The 19,163-nt window shown below is 41.6% G+C and overlaps 3 protein-coding genes across 3 annotated transcripts; all 3 read right to left on the minus strand.

The window, feature by feature from the left end:
• Positions 1–2,377: 2,377 nt before the first annotated feature.
• On the minus strand, positions 2,378–13,235 carry LOC310944819 (pterin-4-alpha-carbinolamine dehydratase 2). Its single transcript, XM_083910656.1, has 4 exons — positions 13,049–13,235; positions 11,870–12,001; positions 4,130–4,210; positions 2,378–2,516 (listed from the first exon to the last, which is right to left on the minus strand). Exons 1-4 carry the CDS (start codon positions 13,166–13,168, stop codon positions 2,421–2,423), a joined length of 429 nt encoding a protein of 142 aa, XP_083766782.1. The 5' UTR covers positions 13,169–13,235; the 3' UTR covers positions 2,378–2,420.
• A 611-nt stretch (positions 13,236–13,846) lies between these two features.
• Positions 13,847–15,982, minus strand: txndc15 (thioredoxin domain containing 15). Its single transcript, XM_083904760.1, has 6 exons — positions 15,812–15,982; positions 14,985–15,304; positions 14,752–14,889; positions 14,477–14,640; positions 14,248–14,378; positions 13,847–14,164 (listed from the first exon to the last, which is right to left on the minus strand). Exons 1-6 carry the CDS (start codon positions 15,903–15,905, stop codon positions 13,968–13,970), a joined length of 1,044 nt encoding a protein of 347 aa, XP_083760886.1. The 5' UTR covers positions 15,906–15,982; the 3' UTR covers positions 13,847–13,967.
• Positions 15,983–18,530: 2,548 nt separating this feature from the next.
• cUnh5orf24 (chromosome Un C5orf24 homolog) lies at positions 18,531–19,163 on the minus strand (the record flags this gene model as incomplete). The annotated part of the gene is made up of 1 exon (XM_083903802.1): positions 18,531–19,163. The coding sequence occupies one exon, from the start codon at positions 19,161–19,163 to the stop codon at positions 18,531–18,533; it is 633 nt and encodes a 210-aa protein (XP_083759928.1).

The raw sequence follows: 19,163 nt of genomic DNA on the forward strand, positions 1-19,163 counted from the left end.
CTTTAAAGGCCTTTTTAAGGCTCTTAGTTTCTTCGTTATAGCTTTGAATCAATGCAAACGCCTCTTATTTAGAGATCAAGGTGATAAATAAAAGTGTTTGAATATGTTTGTGCATCACATCCAATGTCTCGACGTCAAGTGTGGAACTGAAAACCCCAACAGAAACCGGTCCTGTGCATCTTTGGATCCACACATTTATGCATTCATGCAGGTTTTCTCAAGCGTAAACTACATGAAATCCAAATATTGCTTTATTTATTCCAACGTGGGTTACTTTTGGAGATTAATGCAACAATCTATCATTATTTTGCATGTAGTTTATCTGTATAAAAAACTTATAAAGGCTCCAGATGAGTTTTATTTGGGTGCAGAGGGAACAAAAATGGCTCTTTTCATACTAAAAGTTGCAGATCCCTGCGCTAGGGAATGCCTTATGTCTATGATGTGTCCTCACTAAGCTATAAAAACAGGTTTTGTGTATGTGTGTTTTGCTTTCAGGCACACCAGACATTTATGTTGGGGAGAATGATTATTTTTCCATCTCAAAGCCCTGCTCTACCTGTCCCACTCACCTCTTTCCTCACAGGCTGTCACTCCTCCGCCTTCCCTCCATTCTCTGCTTCTTCTTCTTCTTCTTCTCTCTCTCCCTCTTCCCCATTCCTCTGTTCATGTGTGTGTAGGTCAGACTGCTGCTGCCGCTGCTGCTGCTGCAGAATTAGAAGCTGAAAACGGATTAAGGGGCCATGCAGGATCCAGGGAGTTCAGTCATGGGAGGACCCGGCTCCACCGCCTGCAGCTTCTGCAGCACTGAGGCTGAGGCCAATTATCTGAAGGGGCCACATCTGGTCTGGTCTGTTCTGGTCTGGTCTGGTCTGGTCTGGTCTTGGACTTGAAGGAACAGTTGTCTAGTCACTTAACAGTGCCACTCTTGCATTCCAGTGACAGTCATTTTTGAAGATCAAATGCAGAAACATTGATTGGTTCCTGTATTTTTGGTGTATAAACGGCTGTTATTGATGCAAAATGACATATTTTGAATTATATATGGTTTTTTTTTGTCTTTCCTTACCATTAATATCTTTATAAACCCACAAATGTATGTAAAGGCATGGATTCAATAGACATATGTCGCTTTAACCAAGTATATTTACCATTTTGTCTGCATTTTTAATTGTTTTGGGGGTGGGTCGTTTGTTTATGGTCCATTTTTTTCCCAATTTTACTCCAAAAAGGTCCTGTTTTTAAACACCGACAAGGTTCCCGAGAACCTTAGAACATCCCACACTCAAAGCAGCTGCAGGTAAAGGTCATGTGACGTGGGAAACACAGTCATAATGTGTCCTATAGAGGAGCATGTGGAGAGTTATTTCACACACATCAGATACAACAGCAGCTGCTGCTGCTGTGTGATTTTGGTCAGAACACGATGATGATGATGATAATGCTGTGATGAGATACACAGAAGATCCCATTTCGTCCGTCCATGTGATGTGATTTAACGTGACCGACATGAAGAGCGTGCGGGCTTGGACGTCCTTCAGCGTAACGAGGAGAAACAACCGTCTGAACCTCAGCGGTGCCGGGTTTCATGAGTTTGAACAGAAGTGCGATTTATGAAAACTGTCAAATTGATCTCGCCGCGTTGTTACGGTCAACATTTGAGCCTAAAGTGGTGATGCGGTGTGATGATGAGTCACCTCAGCTCACCTCTGACTCTTCACACCACACGTTCCAGGACGTCACCTCCCGCAGCATCGCCGCGTTGTCGCGTCACAACATTTCAAACACTGGAAATAGAAAAGTGACCGTGAGGCAGTTATTCCATCTGTGTGAATCACACGGCAGCATTTCCTTCATCGAGGACCAGAGTTAAACCGGCAGCACTTGAATGCAGCTCGTTCTTTTTAATGGTCTCGTCCTGACACAGATTCAGTCAGTAAAAAACCCAGCACTCGTGTTTGACTCGTCCTCAAAAACCAAAACCGTAAATCTAAATAAATCCTCCCCCCTTCCCTTCCTTCCCTTCCCTTCCTACCGACTTTGACCTCCTTCCTCATTCGGCTTCACTCAGTGAGGCCAGAAAAGCAGAACATGTGGCGTCTGCTGCAGGACCGGACCGAGAGAGGAAGAAGAATCCCAGCAAATTACGCTCCGTTCTAATCCCACGTGTGAAAACAAACACTGCAGTGAAAACAAGAAAAACCACACAGTGACACACACAATCACGCCTAATCTGCCAGAGAAGCCACTGATGGAACTCAGAGTTCTCTCTCTACAAAGCCTTAAAACAGCAATTTATTCCTGGGCTGCGTTATCGTACACGGGGGTTTGTAAAAACAACCATAACATACACCGTAAACAAAGAGAGATTTACAGCTTTAATTGGAAAAAAAAAGAATCATATTAAAGAGGGAATATAATTACATCGAGAGGGAGATTTTGTCGATAAACTTGGCCATCCTGACGTCGCGCTTCGACAGACCACCGCAGTCATGTGTCGTCAGTGTTACCTGAACCTGTGAGGACAATAATAAGAGTCAGTAAATTGAGTAAATAAATCTCAGTTTTACAAAAACCACAAAAATTATCTAACTTTTTCCTATAAATCTAGGTTTTTTAGGTTCAAAGTGTTTCAACCTAACAACTCTGCATAAATATACACTGTATATTATTATGTACACGTTTTAGCCACTTGTTAACACAAATATCAATAATTCACTGCACTCAGGCATGCAGACGTGGTCTTATTTATAGATAAAGACAATACATTAACCATTTAGAGTGTTTTTTATTATTTATAATGGTTATCTTTTAGCATGTATTACTTATGTATAGTGTATGTATGTGTTATTTTATGGGATATGTGCAATACTGTTATGTATTTGTCAGTGATGGTATGGCCTATGATGTCTTGTTTGTTTTCATTGTGGCCGTCAAGGCATTTATGGCGCAGCTGTTGAATCCAAGACAAATTTCCCTGAACGGGACAATAAAGTATATAGCATCGTATCGTATCGTAAGTGTTTTTTTGTGTATTTTCAGCGTCACATCCACCGTGTACATCAAATGCAATATTACTATATTAAGAAGCTTGTGTTTAATGTACGTGAAGCCACTCCTGACACTTAAATGAAGTACTATGTACATGAGGAAGTACTTTTTCTCATAAATGAACTCCATACAATCCAAATATTGCTTAATTTATTAGAAATTGGGTTAATTTAACCATGGAAGGACTAGCTCTACATGATTCTGTGTGTTTATTTGTATATTTTATTGCTGTATAAACAGCAATAAAACATCATACATGTGACACAGTATTGCTCTCTTTTACATATAAATATATATAGTATATCTGTATAAAAACCTTTATCTTCATTCTTTGGCTCTATGTTCATTTTATTTAGGTGGAGAGGGGGACAAAAAGGTTGCAGAACCCAAACCGAGCATCAAAACGGCACAGAAAAAGCTGATTTATGTGACTTAATCACATGTCCTGTATATAATAATGTGCACAATCTTTATGCATGGACCTCAAACTGCTCCAGTTTGATTCAGCCAATGCACAAACTATGAAAAAAAGTGAATATTGAATAAACTATGAATAGAATATTAGCTGTAGCTCAGCACACAGAGACACAGCATCTATTGAGTCAAGGCTGCAGCTCAGTCATTGTGGGATTTCTGTGTAAGTGTCTGGTGGAAAAGTGCTGTGGGGCCCTGTGAAGAGAAACCTGTGGCACTGTTCTGTGCAGCCACTTTAATAAAGAGTGGATTAGGAGCAGCATTCCTGTCAGAGCGGCCTGCTCCACCGCACACTCACGGTAACGCTGAGAGGTTTCCACGAGACTGGCTTTGTCATATCAACCATTACTTTATTACTGTGTGTGAGAGAGAGAGTGTGAGGAGGAGGAGGCAATCATATCTGCAGGGCTTTACACAAGAAAAACCATGGGATTACAGCGTGAAGCTACTGCATTTTTTGGTAACGCTGACAAATGAAGTGTGTTTCAGACGCCAAGTGGAGAGAAATAAAACATCTGACTGATCTCTGTCGGTCAGTTCCTGTTGTTTTTACGCATTCTCAAACCAGTGTGTATCGACGTCATACAAAAGATGAAGTTATTACCTTGTTATAAACGTTGAACCATTCAGGGTGATGGTTCATCTTCTCTGCCTGCAGGGCCACTCGAGACATGAAGCCAAACGCCTGCGTAGAAAGAAACAATCAGTTGTTATTAATAATAATAATGACCTAAGGTCAAAACCTGTAAACCACAACTTTAGTAATATTAATGACGTAGAGGGAAGTGAAGTGGAAACATGACTTATTATTAGAACTATGTGTGAATCAAAACCTTTTACAGTGAAGCAAAAATATCATTAAATCATAAATGTAAATATAGCATAACTGTCTTTTTGGCTCATGAAAAATTCATGTTAGACTGACTTTAAAATTATATTTACATACTTACAGAAGTGGATTGCAACTGATTTCCTGTATTTTAATTGAGTAAAATTAATAATTTATGATTGTTAAAATAGACAAAAAACAACTATTAACTTACTCGATTATTAATTGATTACTAAATTAATCGTCAAAAATTTTGATATTTGACTTTTTTTCATGATTAAAAACAAGCTCTTTGATCGTTTCAGCTTCTTAAATTTGATTATTTTCTTAATTTCTTTGCTCCCTTAAACAAAGAAATCATTTCCAGGATTAACAAACACGTTTTTTAATGTCTTCTGACATTTTACCAAACGATTAATAGATAAATTAATCATTAGTTGCAGCTCTAATTTGAAAGAGAAGAAAGAAATGTCTGAAATAGCTGAATTAATGTTTTCTTATTATACAAAAGTGGATTCACTTGTATTTAAACAAGCAGAGGGACAGAAATAGACCGACACACACACACACACACACACACACACACACTCTAGAAGAGGAGCAATGCTGCCACCTGAGGCACAGACGAAACTGCACATGTGCACACACACACACACGGTCAGAAACATACACACTTCATATTGTAAGTATGGTATATGGCATGTGGCCCCTCAACAATCACACACAGGGTGATTATGGTTATTCTAATTATCTACAAAGAGCAGAGTCAAATCCCTGGACATGGTCCACGCTTTGCGAGAGAAAGAGAAAAAAAGAGAAAAAAGAAAAATCAGCTCGACCTATTTCAGAGCAATTTCCCACTGCAATCTCAATTAAGCCCCTAAATACTTCCTCCCTGTCTAATTAAATCAACTGAAAGTCCATTGTTTACACGGCGGCGGCCACAGCCTCAGCCTCAGCCACCACCTGACACGACAAAGCACAATTACTCCCGCAGAGGAAATTGCATTTAGCCTCTTTTTTTTCAGCGCATTGTGACCAATTTGGTTGGACGTCCTGTTTCAGCGTAACACGATCGGCAGCTCGATCAAATTGGTTATCAAGGAAAGAGAAAAAAAGAAAAAAAAAGACGTCTCCTGATCAATTTAAGTAATTGGCATATTCCTGCAACTTGACCTCGCTGGCACCAATTTGGAGACGAAGGCCGTCTGCGTTTTCTCACTCCTCATTGGCTCTAATGGGGACGGTTAAGAAAAGGCCGTCATGTCAGGTGTTGTCCAAACATGTCTCTCCGTCTCTCTCCGCCTCTCTAATCTGCTCAGGAGGAACTTTGAGTGACAGCTAAAAGGATTCAGTGTGAACACTTAATGGCTCTCGCGCGTTTGTCCCGTTTCAAAAACTTCCTGCAGAAACTCTCCGCGTACGCGATCCTGCCTCGGAAATCCAGCATTAGTTTGTCCCTATGTTTCATTTTAGAACATAATAATGTGACATTTACATTGAGACTTTACTTTTTTTTACTTTTAATGCGTTTCTAAACATTAAACAGCTCCTTTTATCCACCTATGCTCCCAGCTTGTCTCTCCTCGGCACGGCACGGCACGGCACAGTTTACGTTGGTTTTCCAAGTCATGCGACAAACAGACATAAACAAGAGATTATTAGCTTGTAAAGCAGTTGTTTTCAGTGTAAATGAATCATTTGAATTAGTTAATTCAAACATATTTGTTCAGGATGTCCTCCATGACCGGTTACACCAGACTCTTGTGTTAAATATTGAGATTTAAGACTTTTTATGGTCATTTTTGGAGATTAACCCACGTTTTTTAGGATTGTAAGGTCTTTTTAACTCTTCTACAGTTCTGCTTTGTTCGGCTTGTGCCGTGCCGTGCCAAGTTTGAGATCTGCGTCTTAACTTAAAAAAGAAAGAAAAGGGATTGTATTATCGTCCATACAAATACTATACATCACACAGAAAGCCAAATAAATGACAATATATACACAGAAAGTGAAGATGTGCCATTGTTATATCGCACGTCCTTCTCTGTATAAAACAGAAAGGAGGACATTATCTGCCAACTGGGTCACACACACACACACACACACACACACACACACACACACCACTCTAAAGCAACACAGTTGTAGATTCCCTGGTATTACGGCCGCTCCGTTAACTGCAAACATCTGCAGTCGCACATCTGCACGATGCATTTCCAACACGTTTCCAAACGCTTGGCAGACGAGCGGCGGCCTTTCAGCCGACATAATTGCTCTCTTCACTTCAATTTTAATTCAAGAAGTAGATTTTCTCTGCTCACTCAAAGAGTAACTTCAAAGTGCGGTACTTTACGTGACCTGAGATTCATTTATAGGAACAACAGAACAAAATGTCCTCCTTGAAGTTATAGCTCTATAGTTCTATACATGAAACGTGAGAAACTGCTCCTCGTGTCTCAATAAGAAAACGTATAAAAAGGAAAAGTGATCTCCTGAAAAAAGGTGCAAGTCCCTGAGGGGCCGAGTAAGCAGAGCAGCAGCAGACAATAGTGTGGTAGTGCTGGTGCTTCACGTCTGTCTGTCACCTGTGGGTCATCTCCAACAAGGGCAAATAAAAGCCAACGCTCAGGTTTGATGTCAACAGAGGTCAAGGACTCTCAAAGGTCTCCGAAGGCTTTGTTTACCGTGTTTGGCCACACTTCTCAAGTCACTCTCGCCGTCCTTCCTGTTTCCAACTGGCTCAACAAAGAGCCGTAGCTGTCAGGAGTCAAATAATTTGACGTGACATTACGCAGATGGCCCCCCCCATCTCAAATAATCAGAAACACCCACGCTCAGACCCCCGCTGCACCGCGCCCCCCACTTTGGAGGAGTCATTTTCGCCGCTATTACGGCCCCGTGATTGTCATACAACACTGGACGAGACAATTTGACGTCGGCGTTTTTTCGCTCTCTCGTTGCGGGCCGTGGGGCTGGAATAAAAGGAGAGTGGGGCTTTTTCAAAACACATGTGTCTGTTATTTACAGATCGGGTTTTCCACTGCGGCGCGGTCCAGGGGCTTAGACGCGCCTGCTCTGCCTTGCCAGGACTAAGTGCATGCAGATTGCGCCGACGATACTACACGGAGACACACAGACACACTGCTGCATGTACAAATACACACATATATATATATATTTATATATATTCAAATCCAGCTCGTCCATCAGACACCGCCGTGACTACCCGATGATTACCCTGCAAGCCCATCATCACCCGTGTCAGCGTCAGCCAAACCTTCACTCCTCTGCAGTGATGGTGATGATGATGATGATGATGACCACACCTCTTATGTCTCATTTAGCTTCCCGCAAAGTTGACATGCAACTTCAAGTGAAATATGGAATAATTACCGCGCGCAGCCAAAAAGCTGCCAAGTTCTGAGGCGCTTTCATGTCGTCGTAAAGCTCTGGCATCACGTGTAACATGAGTGGGATTATTAATCTCCTCAAATGAACATCATTAAGTTGAGAAGAGCTTCAATCTGATACTCTATATATATATATAGTCTATAACATATGCACACACACAGCCACCCCCCTTCTCCCCCTCCTCCATGAACTGCAGGGGCTTAAAAAGACAGTGGGCTCGTCACATCAGAGCCATCTTAGTTTACCCAAGCACCGATAGCCCCGGATTATCTAACCACATCCTCTTGGGGCACCACACCTCGCTGCTTCCCCTGCAGCCATTTTCTCCAGGACGCCTCCCAGTTCCCAGGAAAAGGGTTCACCCTTTGTAGACGAAGGTGATCACAGAAAACTCTGGGAAAGGGACATGGGGAGAGGTTTTATTTATAGATTATTCAAATAAAATCAGAATTGGGGAAGTTAGGATTAGCTGCTCTTTGACCACACCCAGGAAACACTGAGCAACATCCAGAGAATCAAATCGTGCAATATTGTCCACTCTGCATTAATATGGATCTGTTATTTTTTTATTTCTATACTTGACTCTAGTCAAAGTGTTTACCTTAGTTTAACTGAACACGTGATAATAAATAAACATCTTGAATCTTGAATCCCAGTCATAATTTAATGATACAGCTGGTTATTTACCATGCTTACCTTTTTTATTGTGGCTATTAACTTGATTTAAACATACAAAGGCAGCACATGGGTTTCTACTTAGACCTTGACCTTGAAGTTCTCAGTGTGTAATGACGAAGAAAATCGTGCGTATTATCGCGGTTAAACGGTTTGGTGAGAGTTTGGTTTTACGCAGACGATCACTTTTTACTTGTAAAACAACAGATTCGACACAGGCAGAGCAAACAGAGCAAAGGCCCGTGATGACAAACAGAGGTTTGGAGACACAAAATAAAGGTCTAAGAAGACAGAATCACAGCCTTCCTCTTCAGTCACAAAACTGGAGCTCCAGTCCAGAAGCTCTGTGGGCGTGGACGCTCTTTTTCCCCCGCTGCCTTTAATGTGGTTATTGTCTGTGGTGAAGCAGCTTTGGTGCCGTTTGTCTCATATGTTTTGTTTTTTTGTTTTGCACCAACAGGACGATATAAAATCCCAGTGTGATCGCAAGTTCACTTGCACGTCTGTGTTCGACACTGAACTGAGATCAGACCAATCGCTGAAAAGCAGCTGTGAGGTCAGTCAGTGACATTTAGCAGCTGAACTTATGGGCCTTTAACTGTTCGGAGGTTCATTATAAACATATATAATGTATGTTTTTTCATCTTATTTCAAAGATTCAAGGAACATCAATGCATTACATGGCCTCTAGATATCACTGAATATATAAAATATAATAATATTTGTGTATATATATACATTTAATATGTAGTTTGAACTCAGATGACACGTTCCAAATGGAAATTAAATCATTAATCTGTTGCTTACATGAACATACCACTATTTAGTTCAAGGATATAGGTTAAAAAGAGTTGTTTTTGTCTAATAATTAAGTCCAATTAGTCCATTTTAAATAAATAATGGCAATTTTTTTCAGTTTAATTGTTCATATCTATCCACTTGGATATGTAGCTGTGTATAAAATGTCTTAACTGCATTATAAATCTGTCTTAAAGACAAATAATGTGCATCTATTTGCGTTTATGTTTAAACTAAAATCGTCTCACAGCTGAAAAAACTTGTACAAGTATTTGGAGAATAAAAATATTGTTTATATTGATGAATGATTTTCTCATGGAGAAACTCCTCATCCTCATCACCCCCCCCCCCCCCTCTCTGAATATGAAATAGACAAAACCCTGACATTGACCAGGCTCCATGTTCCTGCCCCAGAGTTAGGGAGTGGTGTGTTCGCGACTCCAAAACAACAAACACGCCATTTTTTTCCCCCGCAGTATACGCAGCTTTGTGAGCGTTGTGGGGAAAGCAGGAATGTCATCGTTGTCAACATCAGCTAACATCACACAACAGCTGAGCATGCACAGCGCACCTCTCTCCTCTTCCTCCTCTGCAGACTTCTGCATGCAGCCCCGTTTCACTGGGATGTTTCCACTCGCTGTGCAGAAATGTAAAGCAGACCATCATCTGCGTAAACACTCGTGACGTACGACGCGGCGCGTAAACAATATCAGTGTCTGCAACTGATATTGCAGGCAATTCCAAACCAAAATTTACAGCATTAAACACACACACACACACACACACACACACACACACACACACATATATGTATTTCCATGAATAATTGACAGGATTATCACCGACCAATGAGACTCCTGAAAGTGGATTTCACCTCTCAAACCTGATTAAATATCCCTCACTTGACAAGGAAAATAACATCACCACTAACACACACAGAAGAGCCGCAGATCGACGTCATCATAACACTTTCCACTCGTAATCAAATCGGGGAGACTTTTCCCTTTGACTCTTTTTTAACTTCATTTCACTGCAGAGTGATGTGTTCAGCTCCACTTCACAAGCCTGTCACTGGGGGATTTACAGGAGTCATCGCCCGCTCTGTGTCGCCCCCTAGAGAGCACAGGAGACGCTGCGTCTCAGCTCACACAACTGGATTATAACCTCTCAGGGATCTGATTTCCTCAAGCCCATCATTTGTCGATAAGTGGCGAATGGAAATCAGCCAGCATGTCGCTCCTCACCTTCACTCCCCCTCTCTGGTAAGAGAGGGCGAGCTTTAAGAGCAGAAACCCGAAAGAAAGGACATCAGAGAGTCAGGGAGGGTTGGCTGGAGAGAGAGAGAGCATAAAAGAGAGTGGAGAAGAAGGACAGCGAGACAGACTCAGAGAGCTGCCAACATGTCAGATTAAAACAGCATGAGCTCAGTAACATGGGGCAAAGCATGGGAATGAGACCCAGAGGAGGGTGGCAACGAGAGAGCGAGGCACATCCAGCACAAGGAATGATGGGGTTGTTAGTGGTTTGCGAACCAGATGAAAAGTTTTAACCAATTTGATTGTTTGTTAAAGAAATCACTCTGATCGAAAACCCCAATTGCTGCCAACTGGCCGCCTGCCGTGTGTCAGCGTAATGCAGCCTGACGTGTCGGGGTAAGACGAGAGTCTTTGGAGCTGTGACGAGCAGATGGAGGCGGAGGGGGGGGGCGGAGGCTGGAGGTCAGCGTTCGCTCTCCCGACTTCAAACGCACGGGAAGTGTAAAAACAGACTGTTTTAGGGGCTAAAACAGCTAATGACAGGATTAGAGGAAGTCCGCTAAGAGGCCTTGGAGTTGCTGTAGTTTACAGTACTGAGGCACCGGTGCACTGGCCAAGAAAACACATTTATTTAAGCTTCTCTTTTACCCCCCAGAAAGATCACGAGTAGTATCAGCTCCCATGAAGGACGCCGTGACTGTGATTCACAACAAACCAAATCACAATTTAAAATAATGCACTTAAAAGAACTGCTGCTATAGGCTGCATGTGCAGCATCATAACACTTTCAATTATTTAAGTGATGGTCGTTTATATCATTCTGTGCCATGAGGTAACACTCGGTCTGGAATCTGGGTAAGAATTTAGGCTTTTTTCTCTCATTAAGAACAAACTTGCACTATTCTATTTCAGGTAAGACAAAAGAAAATACACACACATAAAATAACAGTGCACTGCTACACCTGCAACCAATCCAACATGAATTTGTGTGTTTCCGATGTTTAGCAAGTCGGTCAAGTGTCTGGTGGTCTGCGTTCAAACCCCCAACCAAACACAAACAGCTCCCCGAGGACCACAGTGGATCACAGACGCACAGAACCTCCACCGCTGCAACAACTCTTTTACAGAATAATGACAGAGTCTATCGACTGTCTGGAATAACAAACACAGAAGCACAAGTCAACTGTGTGTGTGTGTGTGTGTGTGTGTGTGTGTGTGTGTGTGTGTGTGTGTGTGTGTGTGTGTGTGTGTGTGTGTGTGTGTGTGTGTGTGTGTGTGTGTGTGTGTGTCTGCGCTCGCTTCCAGAATATATATACCAACATACACACACAGCCCAGGAAAGATAATTAACATAAATACACGTACACACACAAACCTGATTGAAGTTTTTAAAGTGAAGCTCTTTAAAGATGGCGTCACGGTCGTCCACCTCCATCCAACCAGAGGCCCTGAGCTCCATCACCTGCTCGTCCCGGTCTGCAGGCGAGAGCCAGTGGGAGTCTGATGACTGGAGACAATTATACACACAAATATGACATTACACATTTTCATTATTTAGGGGTATTTCATTCTATAGGGGTATTTTTTGTTGTGTGTTGCAATTCTCTTATTGTCTTATTTTATATATTATGGAACCTATGTCTGCATCTAATCCAATCTATGTTTTTGTTTTATTTATGTTCTGCAGATAAAGTTGCAGCAGTTTTCCTGGATGTTATTAGCATTGTGTCCACGAGGTGGCAGCCTGCTACCTATGGTGAGTGACCCTGGCTTAATTATAAACCAGAAAGCACGATCCACACACGTGATGTGCTAATATTTACCTTTACAGATACTAAGTGTTAGGTCTTCATGTTTACTTGGTCTGCACATGTGTAAATACCACGCCAATTAAGCATTAATAGAATACATTTCTGGTTATTTTAAACGAAAGAAAGTTATATCCATCAAACTATATGAACCGAAGTGAAGAACAATTTCGATGCAACCGATATTAGTGACTAAATTCTGCAAAACACGCGTGATAGTTCACAGCCACACGGGGAGACATTTAATTGGGAGTAATTTGAATGACGTTTGGTGAGGGTCTGCCTCCCCGTTGTTGCGTTGCTGAATTTTAACGCCCTCCTTACAACTGTTTTTACGGTAAACGCGTCAAGCTGATACGTAAGGGCATCGAGATCCGGTTTTCAAAACAAAAACACTTATCTTTGATTAGCACATTTTTTGAATGGGGAAAAATAATGAAAATGTCTTCAGGACATCTATGACAACGTTTGTAAAACATAGCGGTGATGATTTTTATTATTTTCTAAATTCATAGGTGTGCGCGGAGTATTTTATTTTGAAAACCGGATGTTAATGTCCTTACGACTTAAACCGGTTTTTACCGTAAAAGCCTTTGTAAGGAGGGCGTTAAAATTCAACGTCAGATAGTTTAACCACATTGTTATTTCACCGCCTATAATTCATTAGATTAATCATTAAACCAATACTTATTAACTACCACTAGCATCGTATGCTAGCACATCATACAGTCACCGTTAGCTCTCACCATCTTCGACGAGTAGCTCTTGGAGTGCGGCGACAGCAGCAGACTGCTCAGCCGGGACAGACTCATGTAGCCCCGGGGCCATTTCCTCACATTTAACACACGAAACATTAACCCAGACATAAACAGCTGTTTATTTGTTACCGCTGGACGACTTATTCTTCTCTCCACTATGACTGTCAGCTCTCCGAGTCTCTGCTGCTTTACACTCGTCTTGTACCATAGCTGTTCACAATAATGCCTGATTAAAAATACCACATTTATACAGGAGCAGAGTCGTCGTGCAAAACAATGATTTCCACTCTGCAGGAGTGACAGGTGTTTAAAATTAGCTTATTAATGCATAATGACCTATGCACCTAGAGCAGGACAATTCAATTACACATAAAAACACATTCAAACCAATTATGCAACACATTCAAACCAATTATGCAGACAGTGAGCAACAGGTGGGCACAAAAGTGCATTAAAAATATAATAAAAGAACTAGCAATACAATTATTTCGGTCACACCTGTCCTATATGCAACTCAAAGTGCATTAAAAAAAGAGTGCACAGTATTAAATAATAATAATTTTAAATAAATAATCAATGCGTAAGTGCATGCTGAATTTGCATAAAAATAGAAGAAAAAAATCTATAATAATCTCTGCCCTAATCCCTAACATAGATCACCAGAAAACTTTTTTGCATACCTATATAAATAATAAATAATAAATAATAACAAATAAAAAAATAAAAACAATTACAATTTCTCAGGTGTTAACACTGAAAATCATTGTATTTTTTAATTCTTTTTCAGTCTCAAATTATGAACACTTACATTACAAGGAAATTAGCAACCGTCCATGTTAATAACAACCTACACAGTTTATCACATCGGTAAAATAATTTACATCTCGTCTATTTGCTGTGTGTGTTTTCAGTCCTGATGCTCGTGCTCCTGTCCCGGTATTAGCCATCGGATGCTGTCTGTGCGCAGAATGGCGTAGAACGTGAAGCCTGTGATGAAGAGGATGGAGAAGACCAGCAGCCAGTCGATGCTCCTCACCGGGACGCTGGGGAGGGGGCCCAGTTGGTCCGCCTCGGTCACATTTCTGTCAGGTCCGGCTTCGAACCCTAGGACAGACATCGTCTCTTCAGAAACACAGCATAGCTGATACCTCATTATTGATTTGACACTGTTTCTTTGTCATCTGTACCTGTCTGGTTGGCGATGAATGAGGTGAGTGTATCCAGCGTTCTGTCTGTGTGGTTGAAGCGAGCCATGGGTTTGGCTCCCTGGAATAAAAGAATGTTGGGCACCGCCACGGTCCCGAACCTCGTTGAGAGACTGGAGGGAGATGGAGCAGGAGAGTTGTGCTTTTGCTTATATGTTTAAAGATGACTTTCAAATGGGGATGGAGTGAACTTTGGGGAAATTACACTTACCTGCTGTGTTGAGAGGCATCAAGTGCCAGGAAGTGCATGCTGGGAAAGACTCTGGGCAGGGCGTTGAAGTGAGGTGCCAGGCCGGCAGAGAACTGACACCAGGCGGTGAAGAACAGCACCACAGAGCATTCTGTGCTATTGGCATTCAGGAACTCCATCAGGTCCTGAGCGACGACGGGCAGGGAAAGTGAAAAAAGGATGAATTCAGTTTAGATGATCTACGTCTATGGCATGACAATGCTCAACTGGTGAGACTGACAGAGCAGCATGAATACCTGTGAAGCGTTGAGGACGTGAACAGTAAAACTGTCCAGTCCGGTGATTGTCCTCTTGTCACAATTCACCTTGTACGTCTTGGTGATTTCTGTGGCGTTTTGCTCCTCGGGGGCAACGTGCACCATCTCGAGAGTGACCTGTAGGTGAACAATTGTGGAGAAGTTTATTTTTACAACTTAGAATGAGGATTCTCAGGGAAAGGAATCTTATTCATCTCCCCTCTTTCACCAACCTGTTGTGACTGTTCAGTGCTCAACTCTTCCAGGGGAACGTCTGGATCAGCCACGACAGCCGAAGTGCACTGGGCACTGTTCTCGTCACAGGGTGGAGAGAAGCCCGACTGGAAGTCTTTCACATTTTTTGGGATGAGGGACTCGATGTCAGATGGATCAATGGGGGCGTCGGTGCCCATCACGGCGTCGGCGATCTCGGCCGTCTTATACTGTCTCTTTGGCAGAGTTTCTCGGTCTTCTGATTCCACAAACATGGGGCTGTTCTCCATGTCGGAAATGGCATCCTCGGGCAGCGTGAGCTCCAGTGATCCATCGCTCTCTGAAAATGTTTCATCACAACACAAAGTAGGTTCAAAATGAGAAATTACTACATATATAAAAAAGAGACAAAAATAACAAATTATATTGGAGGAGCAGATATGAGTACTATTTATTTTTTAGCTGGGGCTCAGTTATCATGATCTATGATATATATCTGTTCTTGTGTTAGTTTCCTGCACCGGTTTATAGCTCTTCTTTACCAACATTTTAAGCTGAAATTAAGTTAGTTGTGTAATCGTTGCTGTGAGTGTAATCACTCGCCTTTACAATGCATTGATTCGTGCATTTAAAACCGTCATTAACAGTGTGTAACATTAATATTGGGCGAGTCTGGTGAACAGCGTGAAACGATTACTCGTAACACAAACACACACATCCTAATTTAGTCGTTTATTCCAATCATACGAATGAAATTAAGACAAAAAGCTCGTTGACATAAACAAACAATTGGTCAGTTAGCAGTGTTGTGCTAGCTCCGCGTAGCTAACGGGCAGTCGTCTCTTACCTTGTGCTGTCACTGACGAAAAGACACCAGAAAACACAGGAAAAATAAATAGTAAGACAAACAACACGTAAAGCGTTCTCAAAAACCTCGTCATATTTTTTTTTAATATATTACACACTAATATAAACTGCTTTCACGACATGGTGCGATGTGAGGACATGTTTGGCTAAGAGGAACCGATGTTACGAGTTCAGGTGGCGGTCCGGAACAAAATACACATCCCACATTACATCACTTCCGGGATTTTTTTTCAAAGGAACGTTACTCAAATATATTTAATATTTAAACACTAACTATACAATATATTACGATTTTAAACAAAACACATAACTATTAAAAATGGCTGGATAGTATTTTTGGAAAACAAAACAACAAACATTAACATATACATAACATATATAAATTGTAGTAACTGCACATTTTCAACACTGTTTTTAACTGTCAGATTTATTATTACACATTTGAACATTCCACAACAATCATGCAGGAATAACATAATAATAATAATAATAATAATAATAATTATACAAATCTTTACAGGGTTTTCGCCAGTCACACATTTGGAATAACTGAGCTTTTCACATCTTCTCAAAAAACACTCAAAATGTGAGGTAATGCTTTTTTTTTTTTTTTTTTCCTTTTTTAAATCATCATCTACAGACATCAGAAGAACATGTTTTTTTAATTAATGCTGAAGATGGTGAGAAAAAACAATCACTCAAAATAAACAGGAATAAAAAAACTGTGCTTTGTGTAACTGTAACTGTTGTTGATTTAACTTGAAATACAACAATTAAAGTGAAATAAAAATGAAACAATTAAACCCCGACGTGAGTCTTTGTGTTGGAAAAGTTGAATTTTGAAATTATGCTTTAATCCTTTTAAGCAAATTAACAAAAATAAAGAAAATAATTTTCACAGCAGATTCGTTCTAAGTGTGTTGTATGCACAACCAGGACCTAATGTGAAGCAGTTAAATCGAATTAAACCACCGTAAACTGTTATATTATCTATCCTCCCAGCATGTTTTACCCATTTAAGCTCCATAATAATACTTAATTATAATAAAACTAATGGAAAAACATGAATGTCAGAAGAAAAAATGATAGCTACATGTGTATACTATATAAAATAAGATGTTTTAAATGAAGAATAACAGATGGATATTAAAAAAAACAAGGTGCACATCGTTAATGTTTACAATTTACACACAGAAAAACTCTTCTGATGCAGTGATGACTTCACAGGTTTTCATGAATCCAAAACAATCATACGACCTTTTTCTACGTGATTTCTCATTTCTGTGAGATTTATTTTTTGTCGAAATCAAATATTATTTCTTTGGTTAAAGGTGGATAGAAATGTGATGTCATTCCAGTGACCTGCGTTCACAGCACATACATCAACAGAACCAGTCAGAAAAGGCCTAAAATACACCGGTATCAAAATACTACGATAATAAAAAGTGATAGTATCAAAGATTTCCACAATAACAAGAGACACAAACAGATTATTGCACCAAATGTCAACAACATGTCTTCACCCTCTGGATCTGAACGCCCCGAATGTTCTGTGTTCTGTGGGGGGGAAATTAAATCATATAATACAGTAGTAAAGATGACGCTTTTATGACGGGTTTAAAAGGGTTAAAGTGAACTTAAATCATTTCAAGTTACATCAACATTTCACAGAAACAACAGGATCCCAAACAGCCAAATGTATGTACTTTAAAAGAATGATAATAATGATAATAATAAATAGAAATCTTCAAAGAATAAATAACATTACAACAAAGAAAAAATGACTTTTATATGAATGTAATTAAGTTTTGCACGAGTAGTGGTTCTGATGTAGCATGGTTTTGGCGTCTTCAAACAAATAGAATTAAATAATAATAATAATAATAATAATAAGCGCACAATAACCAACAAAAAAAAAGGATTTCAAGTCATATTTAAGGATGATTGTGTTGACCTTCAATACTTTGTTTTAAAAAAGTGTTTATTTTGACTGTGTTTACGTCTATTTTTTTGTTGATTTTGAAAATATACAAACAGGGATGGACAATAAAATGTGTATCTTTTGTTTTTGTAAGAACAAATCCCCCTTGTCCATCAGTGAGGAGAGACTTTGAACTTTTTAACACACTTTCTGCTCATTATTGATTCTTTATAGGTTCAGTGTCAGGTTTGATAAGTGTTACGTTTGGGGCAGGGTTTGTCTCCATTTCTGGTTATCTTTACATCTATGAGTGACGTGCCACTGAGCAAGGCACTTGAACCCCCCCCCCCCTCCCCACCTCGAGGTGTTCCCCCTACAATCTCCAGCGCAGTCTGTGACACGGAAAGCACGACTTTACGCGATCGTTCTCCTCAACCACGTTCTCCAAAAACGCAAATGTGAACGTCTACGCTACACTTGTTACTAAGATCAAAGCCCCCTTGCTCAATGATGTACACACCCCCCCCCCCCCCCCCCACGCCGCCCTCATAGACAACAACACAGCAGTGAGTCGCTGAATTCTTCACAGCAGTCGCTCTTGAAAGTGTAACAGTATTATATCAGGTGGCAGGCACACAGATGACACCGACACCATTCATAGAAAATCACCTGGAAAAAGATCACCCTCCCAAGTCTCTGGCAGGAAACTCATGCATCTCTTATTCCACAGAAACAGAGGTGGTGGGGTGTGGGGGGTGGAGGGTGGGGGGGGGCACCTTCACTCATTAGTCGTCTTCTCTTTGCAGGAAGGTTCACAGAGAATTTCTTTGTGTGGCAGTGGGTACGGGAAAGCGGCTCCGCTGCAGGTGCTACCGTAAGCCAGTTTGTTGAGGCGGGAGAGGCCTTTGATGCTGCCCGGCGGCCGCCCAGGACTCACCTTGTAGCCCGCCGCTCTGGTCGTGCCCAGAGGTCGCCCGGGACTCGTCTTGAACCCGGCGGCTCTGGTGGTGCCGAGGGGTCGCCCCGTGCTGGTCCTGTACCCGGCCAGCTTGGTGGTGCCCAGAGGCCTGCCGCGTCGGCCCGTCTTCCCCGTCCCCTTGTTCTTCTTCTTGGCGTCGTCCGTGGCTTGCTCGGCGCCTTTGACGCCGGGGATTTTGCCCGGCGCGCGCGGGTCGCCGCCCCCGAGCAGGTCCTGCCTCTGACACGCCATGGACTTGTGGCTCTGTCCGGGCAGGGCCATGGGCGTCAGCGTCATCTGGAGGGAGGTGGGCGGCGGCGGCAGTGGCGGGTAGAACTTGTTGCCCTGCGAGGTGCACAGGTCAAAGTGGGCGGTGGTGTGGTGGCCGTCCTCGGCCAGGCACGACGGCCTGCCGCTCATGCAGAAGTCACTGCTGGTCACCTGGCGCATCAT

Source organism: Microchirus variegatus (assembly GCF_963457635.1).
Source record: "Microchirus variegatus genome assembly, chromosome: 2".
In the NCBI taxonomy this organism is placed as follows: domain Eukaryota; kingdom Metazoa; phylum Chordata; class Actinopteri; order Pleuronectiformes; family Soleidae; genus Microchirus; species Microchirus variegatus.

Coding starts and splice junctions, on each gene's coding strand:
- LOC310944819 (XM_083910656.1), bottom strand. CDS start 13,168: ATGTCTGGGTTAATGTTTCGTGTGTTAAATGTGAGGAAATGGCCCCGG. Junction 4,211..11,869: donor ACTTTAAAAACTTCAATCAG/GTTTGTGTGTGT, acceptor CTTTCTACGCAG/GCGTTTGGCTTCATGTCTCG. Junction 2,517..4,129: donor GGTTCAACGTTTATAACAAG/GTAATAACTTCA, acceptor TTGTCCTCACAG/GTTCAGGTAACACTGACGAC.
- txndc15 (XM_083904760.1), bottom strand. CDS start 15,905: ATGACGAGGTTTTTGAGAACGCTTTACGTGTTGTTTGTCTTACTATTT. Junction 15,305..15,811: donor TTCGTCAGTGACAGCACAAG/GTAAGAGACGAC, acceptor AAACATTTTCAG/AGAGCGATGGATCACTGGAG. Junction 14,379..14,476: donor GATGCCTCTCAACACAGCAG/GTAAGTGTAATT, acceptor ATCTCCCTCCAG/TCTCTCAACGAGGTTCGGGA.